Here is a 13120-nt window from a genome sequence, read left to right on the forward strand (position 1 = left end):
TAAGCATATGACTTGTGAATTCATCATCCCAAAAATTTTATAATGTAAAATTGTTGACTGAGTTTTGTTTTAATAAAATGACGGAATTCCCAAAATGTTTGAAGCAATAAATCCTGTGAGTAATGTAAGGCTATATACCTAAACCATGTCTATAATTAGTGACGCTAAATTTTTGAATTATCGAATTATGCAATTTTCACTAGCATAAAAAGATGTTAGAATGAAAATCTTAATTGCCGGATTCTTTAAATAGATTATTTTAAAATTCACATTTATATTCATAGAAGATGGGAAGTTATAAACACGTACAAAAAGGAGAAATATCTGAACAAAAAATCAAGACAAATAAGGACAACTACTAATCTTCATATTGTTATAACTGTAGCTTAAAAAATTAATTTGTACTAAGTAACATATTAGAAAGTCACTTTCAGTGATTCCTGGAAGAAGGAATTATCTGAAATTTTTTTTTTCACCGTATAGTGTATATGTTCATATCTTTTAAATCTTACCTGTTTATCCGAAATGAATCGAAGTCATCACTTAAACGAACCACTTTCACAATATATATGCAATGACTGAAAATACAAAAATGCTATTGAACTTCAAAGGCATAAACAAAAACTTTCATAAAAATATATATAAATATATTATTAATAATTCACAGAGAATTTTCATCAACATGGAACAAGACTGCATGTCAACCTGTTTTACTTAAGGAAAAAAAAAAAAAAAAACTTTTTTTAGTTCCTTAATTTGAACAATAGTTACAGAAACACTTTAGAAAACTAAGTACTACTTTCTTTTTTTGAGAAAAGTACGATACCAAATTATAATGGGTAGGTCATAGTTTGGCAAACTTTTTATATTTAGATACAGCTTACTTTTTGCACTACCAGGAATCTAGCAAGAAATTTCATCACATTAGAAGAAATCTATAACAAGTTTTTTTTCTTTTTTTCTCAGAACTAGACTGTTTCGTTTGTTTTGGTAGTAAGGTTACAGATTCACAGAATTTGAGTAGACTTTTTCTGGGAGAAATAGGTAATGCATGTTAGGCTTTTTTTAATAGCTTTTCTCAATGAGAAGTATTACAAAATGAATATCCATCCTGAATTTCTACTGCTTGTATCAGTGCTGTTTTATTTTTATTTTGTCTTCTTTTCTTTGAAATACTTTAGGTATCATAAGCTTCTACAAATACCATTTTTTGGGGGGGACATTCCAGCTCTATTCTCACATTCTTTCTGCTACTTTTTTTCCGGTGTTGATAACAATTTTTTTTAAAAAACTAAGCACACTATTAAATACAGTATTTTTTGTTTGGAAGACATAAATTACTTTCATGTTGAGTCTGAACTTTTATTTCAAAAGTCTTTACATTTTAATTTATTAATGTTCAGTAAGATTTACTTTAAAAAATTGCACACCTAGTTTAAAAATGCATGTTTCCTTTCATAACAGTATGATTAATTGGGTGTAGCTCTATCTCTAATAATGAAATATTTTATTATTTAGTTATTAATGTTAAACTTGTATCAATTGTACCCAAGAATTAATGAATTAGTCTTCATTGTCAATTTATATTTTATAACATAAAATGATTCCTCCGCTGACTATTACATCTCCTCCGTGGACAGGACAAAATTTAACTTATTTTAAACTTTTTTAAAAATAAAATAGAAAACTTGACCATTATTATAAGGACATATAACATTAATAAATAAATTCATTAATCTAATTTTTATCACTTTTTAATTACTTTAATCTAAGAAAAGTTTTTTAGACTACTTCAGAGAAAAGATGAACAGGTTTTACGGTTTGATATCAGAGGGTGGAAAATGAATCCTGAAATTGAGATTATCTTGCAAAATGCAGCAGAGTTGAACATGAGAGTGCAAAAATCTCAGTAAAACCCCGAATTCAGTAGACGCACATGTGGACTTTCAAGGATATCATCAAACATGTAAAATGATTAGCGCTTTCAAGCAATATAGACTGATGGGACGCCGAAATAAATTGCGAATGAATGAATTGTGAAAATGTTCAACTGAACAATGTGAAATGCACAGGCTTTTCTTCAATACATGGCGAAAATTGACACTGTAAAGAAAAAAAAATCTCATTTTCGAAAGGGGAAAATTCAACTCTTTTTAAAAACACTCCATGAAAAAAGTACATCTAAGGGCTTTTAAAAAACGAAAGTCGAAAACAAGCACCTTAAAGCACTTTTCATAAACGCTGCACATCATGTTAAAATAAAATAAATAATTACACACCTTCTACTAGATTGGTAATTTAATTTTGTACATGCGATTCTCAAGCTTTTTCTTCCAATATGCAGTAGTTTCAATGCCTCCTCCACATTAGCAACATATACTTCTTTAGCACCTAAAATTAAGACCAGTAAGTTGTGAACTATTTTTTAAAAATCAAAATAAAGTACAGAAAAAGAAAAAAAAAATTCTTCTCCACCTTTGACGTATACATCTCCATTCAGATCCTCTGCCAACTGGAGTTTTTTTCTTGGAAACACATTCGGTTGGAGGAGATCATATATATATTCATTGTAGATTTCAATGAAAGAAATCCAGATGTTGCATTTTCCACTTTGCCGATCTGCAGTTTCTTTGCTCAACGTTTTCAGAACTGCAGCACATTGAGCGGCTTCCATTTCTAGAATAGTAGATTGGCATAACTAAAATTTTAACTGACATCAGGGATTTTTTTTTTTTTTTTTTTTTTAAATCTTTATATGCATGTATGTGAGCTTCTCAACTAACAAATATTTTCAGTATGAAATAAAAAAAATATGCAAAATATTGTCTAAGGCAGTGATTCTCAACCTTTTTGTTGTGGCGGCACACTTTTAACGATTTCGAAATTTGACGGCACGAAATGAAAAAATTTGTTTACTTACCTATAATACACTGTGTTAAATAGTTTGTGATAATAATTTTGAATGAGAAATAAAGTAATATGTACTACAAAAGCACGTTTATTAAGGGATTAATTATATCTTCCGACTAATTTTTTGTTAGTTAGTAACAGTTATTTATTTTTTTGCTAGTTATTAATTGTTAGCTTGTTTTCTATAGTTTATATGTTCGTTTTTTTACATTAATTCTTATTTTTTTGTGATTTCTTGTAAACTAGTATTTTTGCTAATTCTTAATTGTTGGCTTATTTATTGCTAGTAATCCTTTGTTAATTTGTTTTTATTACTATTTATTGCATAGCTTATACTTTAATGATTAGTTTTTATTTCCGTTTGAAAGTTAATATTTAGCTTGCTTTCCTTTGTTAATTAATAATTTTAATAGTCATTAAATTTCCTACCTATAATTTCAATATTTTTTAAAGTTGTCAAAGACAATTTAAACACTTCCTTCTTATTCTAACTTATTTTAAGATTGTCTGAGACAAGACAAAGATGTTCACTCGGTGAAAGTATGGGAAAATTATAAAAAGTAAATATAAAAAGCAAAAAATTTTTATTGCATCATTTCCAATATTTGGCGGCACATTTTAAGAATTTGGCGGCACACAAAAGTGCCGCGGCACAGTGGTTGAGAATCACTGGTCTAAGGGTTGCATTTTAAAATTGGTTAATGAGTAGAACACCAACTAGAGAGGTCTGCTTACGTGGTCCTAGCGCAAGCAGGATGTGTTGCCAAATTATTTAACAAAAAATAAGCACCTTTTAAGCACTCAAAAATATTTTTAAGCACTTTAAAAAAAAAATTGTAATTAGGCAAGGTTGGAAAGTTTTTGAAAATTGTCGGTTTTATCTTGGTTTAACAGCAAAGTGAACAAAAAAAATAAACAAATAAATATTCGGCATTGTTTTGGACAATTGTCAAAAATCATGAAATTTTGAATCGTGCAAAAGGAATGAAGTTTTCACACGCTACGGTCTGACAATACGCCGAAATAGATTGGGGCTGAATTAATTGTGAACTGTCACTTTTTGCATAATTCGAAGCAAAAAATCAACATAGTAAAGGAAAAATCTCATTTTGAAAAGTGAAGTGAAAATTAAGCACTTTTTAAAAACACCCAATGAGAAAAGTACTTTTTAAAAACGCTACGCGCACTGTCAAGATGAGGTACATAAATTTCAGGGTATGAATAATCAATAAGTAATACAGCACAAAGTCAATTCTGAATTACAGTTTTGTATTCAATATCTGGAAATATTAAATTTATTAACAAATTAAACACAACATATTTGCTGTTTAATATTGCAAAACAGTTAAGTTACATATAGTTAATACTAGAGTAAAAAGTAAATTACCAAGAGAAATAAAATTTTCTCTTGCTATTAGGGGAGGGGGGGGGGGAAATGGCATATATTCATCTTAAACTTAATCTGAATCTATCAAAATATCTGATTTCATATAAATGATATCTAATTTTATCCGATTTAATGATCATTGATTAAAAATAAATTAAGAAAAAATTGTAACTTATTATGTGAGCTTCTACTGCATTTTTTATTTTATCAGCTCAGATTGAAAACCTGGAGTTTATCCGAGTCTTATAACAAGTTTGAAAGAGTTTGTTTCATTACTAGAAGCATTTATTGTTTAATAAAAATATTTATTGAATTATATTTTTTTGCAATGAAATGAGATCTTAAACTTCGTGAAAAATTGATTCAATTCCTTAATATACATAAAAGTCCGTGAATACTTCATTTATTATGGAGGTCATAGATACCTTGATGCTCTTTCAATATCAGAATAATAAATGCAATTAATAGATAATACAAAATTCTAAAAATATATTTTGCTTACATATATTGTGTACAGGTTATTCTGTAACGATTATATGTAACATATACAGGGTTGCCACTCAAATCTAAAAAAAAAAAATACCCTGTGTTTTCCCTGTACATATTACACACAATATATTAAGATGAAACAACAATTACTGAGCTCTTGTGTGAGCTATAGTGGGCTAACTATATATATTAGTTTTAATTGCTAGAAAAACAGCTGAACATACTTAAATAATGCTATAGTAAATGAAATAGTTTAGTATAGCTGAAATATCATGGTTAAATATTCTATAGATTACGCTTTGAGTAGTCACCATTTTTTAAAAGACAAAAGATAGAAACAAAATTCTCTGTATTTTCCCAGTTTGTAAAGAAAAAATCCAAATTCCCTGTATTTTCCCTGTTATTTTAAGTGATTTTTAAATTCCCTGTATTTTCCAGGTTTTCCCTGTGGAGTGGCAACCCTGATATATTTATAGATTCTTAAATACTGTTAAATGAATTAAGTAATTAAAAACATAATTATACGTTATTTTTTAATTATATTTTTAATTTCTTAACTCATTTAACAGCATTTGACTTAATATATATATACGACTTAATAGAAGAGCGGATTTCCATTATTTTCCCATCATTTGTGGTAATGACATTAGAGACAATTTTAGGAAGTTCCGCTTTACTGAAACTATGGAATGTCGCATTCATACCCACCTTAGTAAATGAAAGATACACAATACCGAAAGAAAAACAAAAATATGAGCGTACAGCTGTTTGGCAATTGTCGAGAATGCCAACAGAAATTTTCCTCAACGTTTCCAATCCGTGGTATGGTCTGCTTATACGCGTACTGACAATGCAGTGATCAAAGTATGCAGTAAATCACAAAAAATTTATATTTATAAAGTATATTAAATATTTAATAAAAAAAATATAACATTACTTTATATGTATAAATTATAGAGAATTTTACTTACTAGAAATATATGGTAAAAGAAATTATGTCTGCACAAAGCAAAATTCTAGTAGTGTGTCAATAGAAAATAAGGTAAAAATTTATGTCCTCACAAAAGACTGTTCAAAACAAAATATAAGTATTCTGAAAATATTTTATAAGTATTCTGAAAATTTTTTAATTAAAATATAAATGCGAACACAATCACAAGTAAAATGATCAATGATATAAAAATAAAGTGTCTTGTTGGCAGGGTATATACATGTTAAAGAGTAAATTAGATAAGAACATAAAACTAGTACATCATGTTAAAAAAAAAAAAAGCAAATTTGTTTTACTCTATAGTATAAAATAAAAAATAAATTAGAGACAAGCATATTTGAAAATGAAAACAAGATGACAAAAGCATACAGGGAAAAAAGCATTACCTTCTGGGGGCAATGTTGTCTCAATATCTCCCAGATTCTCATATCTATCAGAAAAACAATCGCATAATTTCATAGCAAATGATTTTGAAATGCTAGAAGATTCAGCAGACTTGTTAACCACCTAAAAGAAAAAGGAATTTATAATTTAACCAAATCTTTTATAACACACAAAAAATAATTTAAAGTAAGGTTATGAAGTAAAAGAAAATGTAGGTAGGTACATTATTTACATCACACTAAAGTTACACAATGGGCTAATGAGAACGGTCAGGAAACTATCCCTGAGGATGATCCAAAGACATGCAAGTATAATTTGTGAGACTACTTCCTCAATTTAGATATAGATCTGAAGGGGAATAAAATTTTATCCAGATCCTTGTACCCATGATACTGCTCAGTGACTAACCACAGTTTTGATCACACTTACTAGGTGGTTGGATGTGTAGCTAAATTTTTCAACAAAGAATAAGCACTTTTTAAGCACTAAAAAAATATTTTTAAGCACTTTTTTTAAACAGAAAATCAAGATTAGGATATGCACTCTAATTTAAAAGAAAGTTTTGCCTAATATTGTTTTGAAAAATATAAATCTGATCACAATTTCCACAAAGAAATTAGGAAATTTAACTAACTAAAATTATAGTAATTTTGATTCTTAAGAAATAAAATACCTCTTGGTTATAAAACTTCATTAAATCTTCTTTTATAGAAATCTCTTTCATTATATCAGATTCTTCTAAACTATTCAGATCCGAAAATTTATCCGGCTTCACACAAAATTTTTCTAAAAGCTGATGCTCAATTGCAGAAAAAAAGAGCCGTAAAGCAAGGATAATGACACCTGGGTTCTCTTCATTTCCTGAAAAAGAAAAATTCAACAATGAAATAAAGTAGCTAAAAATTATATTTCAATAAATTTTACAAATGCGAAACTACTTTATTGGAAGTATAACAGGGTTCCCACTCTTTCAACAAAGCAAAAATTAAGCACTTTAAGGACTTTTTGTTTGAAAAAATTAAGCACTTATTTGAAAAATTAAAGACTCTGAAAATAGTATAATTGTTTATCAGCGTTGTTATTATTAAAAGTTAATGTCATTTAGATTAAACAAATCCTTATTTCACTTTTAATGATTTAATTGAAATTTAATTGTAAAATTGTGCAGAAATTAAGATTTGGAATTTTTTTTCCATATATATATATATAAAAAGAGAGAGAGAGAGAGAAAGAAATTTGTCTAAAACTTAAAAATTATTTCAACAAGTTTATATATTCGCTACTAGACCAGCAAATGTGTTATTACTTTTATGATGAACTAAAACAAAATCTTTTCCAGCCAAACCTGTTATTAGGAATTAACTTTACTTAATGCAACTAAACACTTTGGCGAAAAACATGAAATAATTTTAAAGCAACCAAATATTTCAACTAAAATTAAACAGTACATTAAGTTGCAATGTTAACTGAATAAAATGATTATCTCTCTAACAGAATCGTGTCGACGCTGCTACATCATCGCAGAAAGATTTTTCCTTTGAGAAGTAAAAAATTTGGGGGGGAGGGGGTTCCTGCAGAAAGTTTCGAAAGACATCTTACATCTTTTCTTCAGAATTACATTCAAAAGATTCTATTCCGGTGCAGGGAAGTGGAAAAAATGCTTATAACTTTTCTATTCTCATTTGAGAATTATCTAGTAAAAATTTTGTTTAAATTTTGTTGACAGTTGTTGCTAATGATTTCCACAGTTTTTAAAATCTGATATTTCTAATATTATTTATTACAACAACTGGATCTTGAAATGAAAACACATATTTACAGCCCCCTTTCTAAAGAGTTCAATTTGCATAATTTTGCTATATATATATTTTTTTGGTAGTTACTGTCAGGCTCCCTATTTTTTAAATTTGCTTTTAAATTCGGATGACTTATAAAAAAAGAGAAAGAAAATAATTAGTCAGTTTTCTTCCTATTAAATGCGAGAGTATCACTTACATAACTCTCTTAAAAAAACATTTTAAGAGAGACTACTTAAAAAAAAACATTACATATTCAATTTAAAAAATTAGATTATTTTTTCTGATAAGTTTTTTCTCTTTTGATATTGACGCTTTTGTAAATTTAAATTAGTAACATGTATATTTGTTATAATGAAAAGTATATAGGGGTTTGTAGCAGAAAACTCTAAAAAATTCTAAAACAGGGATGATTATTAAAATATAAGGATCTTTTAGTTGAGTAGATTTAAATTTTTATGTAACAATCTGCTTATCTTTAAGAAATAAAAATAATAACGTAGCAATCTAAAACTTTAAAACAATTTTACATTGCAACAAAACAATTTATAAATAGTTACCAAATATTTAACTTTCCTGTTAGAAACAGATCATGTTTTCTTACTTAGTACTCCGGAAAAAAAAATTATTATTTTTGGAAGAAAAAAAAAACTTTGTTTTCATCAAAAACCCAATAAACCCCAGGTTTCGGACGAAAAACCTAGGTGGGCAGGGAATTTTCAGACCCTGTTTCTTACAAATCTGTTTAATTTTTAATTCAATCATGAATTTTAAAAAAATTTTATGCTTCCTATAACAGAGTTGCCACTCAAATCAGGAAAAAAGTTCCATGTGTTTTCCCTGTACATACTAATACACAATATATTAATAGGAAACAACAATTGCTGTGCTCTTGTGTAAGCCATAATACACTAACTATATTTATTAGTTTCAATTGCTGAAAAAACAGCTGAACATACTTAATGATATAGCAAATGAAATAGTTTAGTATAGTTGAAATATCATAGTTAAATAACCCATAGATTACACTTTGAGTGGTCACCATTTTTTAAAAGACAAAAATAAGAAACAAAATTCCCTGCATTTTCAGGTTATTTTTAAATTTCCTGTATTTTCCAGGTTTTCCTTGTTCTCCCCGTGGAGTTACTTATTACACATTGGAATATTACACAAATTTATTTTAATTCTTCAAAATTTTAAGAAATAGTTTTAGTTATGGATTCCAGTTTTAAAAATTTTTTTATGCTTCTTTTACTTAATTCCTATAAGCAGATTTGTTACCAGTAGAACTGAATTTCTTGAATTCCGTCGACTTTGAAAGTTAGCCGGGGTCTTCTATTTAGGGACATTAGAACTGGCTCCCCCCCCCCAAAAAAACACTATCTCTTCCATGTGCAGCTAAAAAGCGGAAATTCGATAAAAAGCGGAAAAATCTCATCCCTGAAAATAGAAAGTTTAAATTTTCCAGTATACAGGGATGAGAGTAGTCAGTAAGCAAAAAAGAGGAAATCCCAGAAGGAATATTTTATTTATATATATTATTATACAATAAATTATGATATCCAAAAATTAGACAAAAAGAGTGTGATTTTAAAGCCAGTGATTACAAATCCCGATGATTTATTTTTAAATTGTATGAATATGAATCACATGTACGATTTTAAAATCGTGTGAATAAGTATTGTAATATTTGATTTTAAATTAAGAGAATAAGAATCCAGGTATGTGGCTTTTAATTTACATGAATATGAAACTAGAAAATGGATGTCAAGAATACAAATCATGATGCGTAATTTTTAAATCGTGTATAAATAGGAAAATCGACGTTTGATAGTACAACTGCATAAGCGAATCAGATCATTGGATTTTAAACTCGTGTGAATACGAATCGCAACATAGGGTATTAAAAATTCTTAAATAAAAATCACGACATTGGATTGCTAAATATCGTAAATAAGAAATGTGTCGTAGAATATTTAAATCGCATGATAAAAAATCGCAATGTGCAACTTTTAAAGCAGGCCAATACGAAAATCGATGTTTGCCATTAAGATAGTGTGAATAAGAATCGAGAAGAGCGACGTCTGAATTACGAAAATACGAGGTATCTGGTGTGCGGGTAAAAATGCGTAAAATCTTATTTTCCATGAGTAAAAAATAGTTAAAATAATTAAAAATGCGGAAGGGGTGACAGCCACATACTCATCCCTGAGTATAATTTTGTTAAAGAAGCACTTAACTCATAATACTTTTAAGATAACATTTTATTAATATGAATTAAAATGAAAAGATGTTGGGTAAAAAGCTCAAATCATTTGATTCTTCAAACTGATTACAATTTTATCGAACAAGGCTGTTACATTTATATCTAAATACATTATGTATACTGAAATACATTCTGGATAATTTTTACAGCAAATGAGAAGATGAAACCCCAATAACTTGAGATTCTTTGGAAAACATAATTTTAAATGAACCGCCTCACCCAAAGAATCAAATAATTTAAAAACTTCATTCAACATAAAACATTTTTGCAGCCCCTTTTTTAAAATAAGTTATCCCCCAAATTTAAACAATGAATTTTTTTTTTTTTAATCAGACAATTGAAACTACAGTTTGAAATGTCAAAAATCTGCTTGGAAACAATACTTTTCTATGGAAAAACTATATTGTAATTTTCAGATCACATGGTCCATAAGTGGAAAATTAGATAAAATTCTTAAGAACAAAAAAATCACGAATTTTTAGATAATTAAAAATGTATAGATATTAAAAATGTATGGATATTACAGATATATAGATATTTACAAATACAACATACCTTGTAAAGTATACGTTTTACCAGAATTGGTGATGCCATAGCTAAAAACTAAGGAGTTCTGGCCATCAATGAAGTTTTGCATTGTTTTCATGATAGTTTCCTCAAAAAAGAGAAATTGGCCAGTCTCAGGTCCAAATGCTCGACTATAGGTAAAATCTGCTATAGATTCCTCCTTATTATTTTTGAATTTCAATGAACTCTTAGGGAAAACAGCTCTCACAGTAACATCATCTATTGCTGCTATACATTGCTATAAAATAAATAAAAATTATTCAATTGCTTTTTCTTGATGTTTTTTCATTTCTATTATCAAATAAAAAAAATTTTAGCCTTTAAAATTACACATCCAAAAAAAAAAGAGAAAAAAAAGAAGACAAATAAAAAACCATTCCTGCCAACACCAGATAAATAAAATAGGAGATTTTACCATCAATAAAGCTTTGAAATGAAGCTAGCAACATTTTTTAAGCTACGAGTAAAGTTTTGATACATCATACATAAGGAAGTAAGTCAAAAAAAGAAATTCTAAATATTATAAGCATTTACATTTAGTGAAGTAAAAAATATTAATATAAATCGTAATCTAAACCATTACTTATAATTACTTGAACCATTAACCCTTTTGCCATCAGTGGATATTTAATTGCAACTTTATTTTTTAAATTTCAACAAATCTGATGAAATTTGAGAATATACGGGCAAACAGGAGATGGGGTAAAATACAGGAGTTTTCGTTAAAAAACAAGAGACTTGGCAGTTATGAAAAACACAAATTAATATGTGAAAACATTAAAATAAAGTAAAAAAAATAAAAACTTAGCATGACTGCAGAAAATCAACTTTAATAACTAAAAAACTTAAAACAGTGACAAACACTGATAAATTAGATCTACAAGAACAGAACCATTGCACTAGTATATTAAAAACCAAGCTTTAATAAAAACCTGATAATTTCATATTAAAATACTTAGTACATTTGTTGTCAATAAATTTTTAAAACAAATTTCCTTTATTTAAACCAATGATACTATCAAAAGTCTAGTTAATATCTATTATTATATTTTACATACCTTATAGCCAGCATCTTCTTCTCTTTGCAGCATTGGGCGAATACGAGCATACACGCTCATATTATCAGACTGTTTAGGATCCTCTTTTTCGAACGCATCATTTAAATTCAGCCTCACGTTAGGCATTTCCGGTTGGGGAGAGTTGCAAAACGACTCCTTAACACACAAAATAAAATATATATTAATTAAAATTTTTTAAACAGTTCTTTCAAAATGAAACATGCTATATTTTGAAAATAGGATAAATTTCCCTGTTTTAAATATATAGTTATCAATATATCTCAATCTTAAAAATAGTAACATTAACAATGAGTGCAATGGAATTCAGCTCACTGTAAGCATGTGCAGACCCACAAGTATTTCTTCTAACACATGAATTGATTGGTGGGTTTTTTCACGCTACGGACAGACTATACACCAAAATTGATTGGGGTTGAACAAATTTGAAATTTTTTGAAAGAAGCCATAAAAAAACAACACTTATTGCATAATTCGTGGCAAAATTGACATGGTAAAGGAAAAGATGTAATTAAACACTTTGAAAAGTACCCAATGAAAATAAAAAGCACTTTCTAAAAATGATATGCACCCAGAAAGAACAAATAAAAATTAAGCATTCTTTTCTTAAACTTGTAAATGTAAATTAGTAAAAAAAATATTCATATTTTTTTTACCCTGATAGTATGTTCTCCCACTTTCTACATTTTTGCTAGTCCGATAGAAAGCGTAACATCGGGGCTTCACTGTATATAGATAAGAGCAAAAAAACTTAACGTTATAGGTTGTCTCCTAAATTTTTCTTGTTAAGCTAATTTTCGGCAAACTATGAGACAAATTTTTTTTCACTATTAAAAAATTTTGCTACTATTTCACTATTAAAAATGCAGGAAATTACTATTCATGTTAAAATAATTTCCTACACATTACTATATTAAGCTAAGGCTGCAAACTTTCTACACTTTTTGGGAAAATTGTGTCTAGTGGTATTTAAGTTTATGTTTTAATGAATGATTATTTGTCCTATGAAATTGATTTAAAGTTATTTTCTACTCCACTACATGTAAATAGGAAACACCACTCTGTTCTAACTCTCTTAGGGTGAGACTTTTAAAATTGTTGGCAGAATTACCAAAAATTCTGAAAAATTTAGTTTTTTAAGTAGTAAAAAAAAAAATTTAGCAGTTGGTAACCCTTTGGTTAGTTGGGTGATAATTATTCTCAACTCGTGAAATTTTTATAAGTTTCTCTTTTTTAAAGGGAGTATATCAATAA

The 13120-nt window shown here is 27.9% G+C and overlaps 1 protein-coding gene across 16 annotated transcripts in view; it reads right to left on the reverse strand.

The window, feature by feature from the left end:
• The window catches only part of LOC107444097 (uncharacterized), a 78173-nt gene that overhangs the window by 61176 nt on the left and 3877 nt on the right, over positions 1-13120 (reverse strand). For all 16 annotated transcript variants that reach the window (XM_087149949.1, XM_087149942.1, XM_087149956.1 and 13 more), the window contains exons 2-8: positions 11849-12004; positions 10779-11028; positions 6835-7022; positions 6164-6284; positions 2476-2676; positions 2280-2391; positions 513-578 (exon numbers count right to left, since the gene is read on the reverse strand). In XM_087149949.1, coding sequence (XP_087006075.1) covers positions 513-578; positions 2280-2391; positions 2476-2676; positions 6164-6284; positions 6835-7022; positions 10779-11028; positions 11849-12004 — 1094 coding nt within the window. The remainder of the gene's footprint in view (positions 1-512; positions 579-2279; positions 2392-2475; positions 2677-6163; positions 6285-6834; positions 7023-10778; positions 11029-11848; positions 12005-13120) is intronic.

The sequence above is a fragment of the Parasteatoda tepidariorum genome, chromosome 8 (genome assembly GCF_982258835.1).
Source record: "Parasteatoda tepidariorum strain Cologne lab strain chromosome 8, Ptep-v5.0, whole genome shotgun sequence".
NCBI lineage: Eukaryota > Metazoa > Arthropoda > Arachnida > Araneae > Theridiidae > Parasteatoda > Parasteatoda tepidariorum.